Here is a 1,403-nt window from a genome sequence, read left to right on the forward strand (position 1 = left end):
GTTTTTGTTAGATTAAATCTAGACCATATATTTTAAAAATGTGTGGTGGAGATTTAGTTATAGGGTTATCACACAAATTGGGGTTATCATTATAATGCACCCCTATATATATATATATATATCGCATTTCTTTCAACAAGTTGTATGGGGAAATACCATCAAGTTTGGAGCAGTGTTCACAACTTGAGTATCTTTCTTTGCACAGCAACTACTTCAGTGGACACATGCCAACACAAATTGGGAACTTGAGATTGCTTCAACAGTTATATTTGGGTGCCAACAATTTAAGTGGTAAGATCTGATCAACTTCATATTACATGTATAAACTTATGTTTATAATTGGTTAATGATTTGATCTAATATATAATTTACTCACAGGAAGTATTCCAAAAGATATTGGTGCTCTTACTAGATTACAATTTTTGGATATGAGGACAAACAACTTTATTGGCCCCGTGCCAAGTGAGATTGGGAATTTGACAATGCTTCAAATTTTGAACCTTGATAACAATACGTTAAATGGTAAGATCTTATTTCATGCTCTAACATTCCCTATACTTTGGAACTAGATAGATTTTTACAAAAAAATGGTTAGAAACGTATGATCCGAATAAAATGCACAAAAATGCTTATTAGAAATACACTTTAGACCCTAGACCTCCCTGTTACAAAATTAGTCAACCTCCATTTTTTATATGTTGTTCTTTCTAATAAGGTGAGATCCATTTTCCACTAACAATAATCTAATCATTTCTCTTTTTCATACTTTATCAATTTTACTTTATTCCTTTATGAAATAATTTTAATATTTCCCTTGCATGTATAGACTCATATATAATTCGATGTAGATGTGATGCAATTTACATTTGACTTGATTGGTTTGAAATTATGTTTTTGATGTCATTTCATAAATTTTCAACTTGTTAGGTAATATACCAGAAGAGATTGGTCGTCTAACTAATTTACAAGGTTTGGGCCTGAGTTACAACAGGTTAAAAGGCCCATTGCCATCAACTATATTTAGCATGCCATCTTTGGAATATGCTGACTTTGCCTTCAATGAATTAAGTGGGTCATTGTCAAGAGATATTGGAAACATGACATCTCTTCTCAGAATTGGCCTTGAATTCAACAATTTCACTGGTATGATTCTGCAGGAACTTAAACTACTCAAACATTTTGTAATTAGCTATCAGTTTATAACTAAAAACTAGCTGATAATTTTGCTACAATAGGCAATATTCCAAAGGAGATTGGTCATCTTAGGAATTTCGAGCGCTTAAGCATGTCTCGAAATATGTTTAGTGGATCGTTGCCAAGAGAAATTGGGAACTTAACAACCATGTATGGATTGTTCCTTCACACCAATGCTTTAAGTGGTAAGATCTTGTCATTTTATTTAC

The 1,403-nt window shown here is 32.1% G+C and overlaps 1 protein-coding gene across 1 annotated transcript; it reads left to right on the plus strand.

Moving 5' to 3' along the window:
- Nucleotides 1-224: 224 nt before the first annotated feature.
- LOC125198312 (leucine-rich repeat receptor protein kinase EMS1-like) lies at nt 225-1,379 on the plus strand (the record flags this gene model as incomplete). The annotated part of the gene is made up of 4 exons (XM_048096686.1): nt 225-291; nt 379-522; nt 928-1,143; nt 1,236-1,379. Coding segments are annotated over exons 1-4 (571 nt in total), but the record flags the coding sequence as incomplete, so codon positions are not given.
- Between the last annotated feature and the right edge of the window lie 24 nt (nt 1,380-1,403).

Source organism: Salvia hispanica, unplaced genomic scaffold (genome assembly GCF_023119035.1).
Source record: "Salvia hispanica cultivar TCC Black 2014 unplaced genomic scaffold, UniMelb_Shisp_WGS_1.0 HiC_scaffold_1359, whole genome shotgun sequence".
In the NCBI taxonomy this organism is placed as follows: Eukaryota; Viridiplantae; Streptophyta; class Magnoliopsida; order Lamiales; family Lamiaceae; genus Salvia; species Salvia hispanica.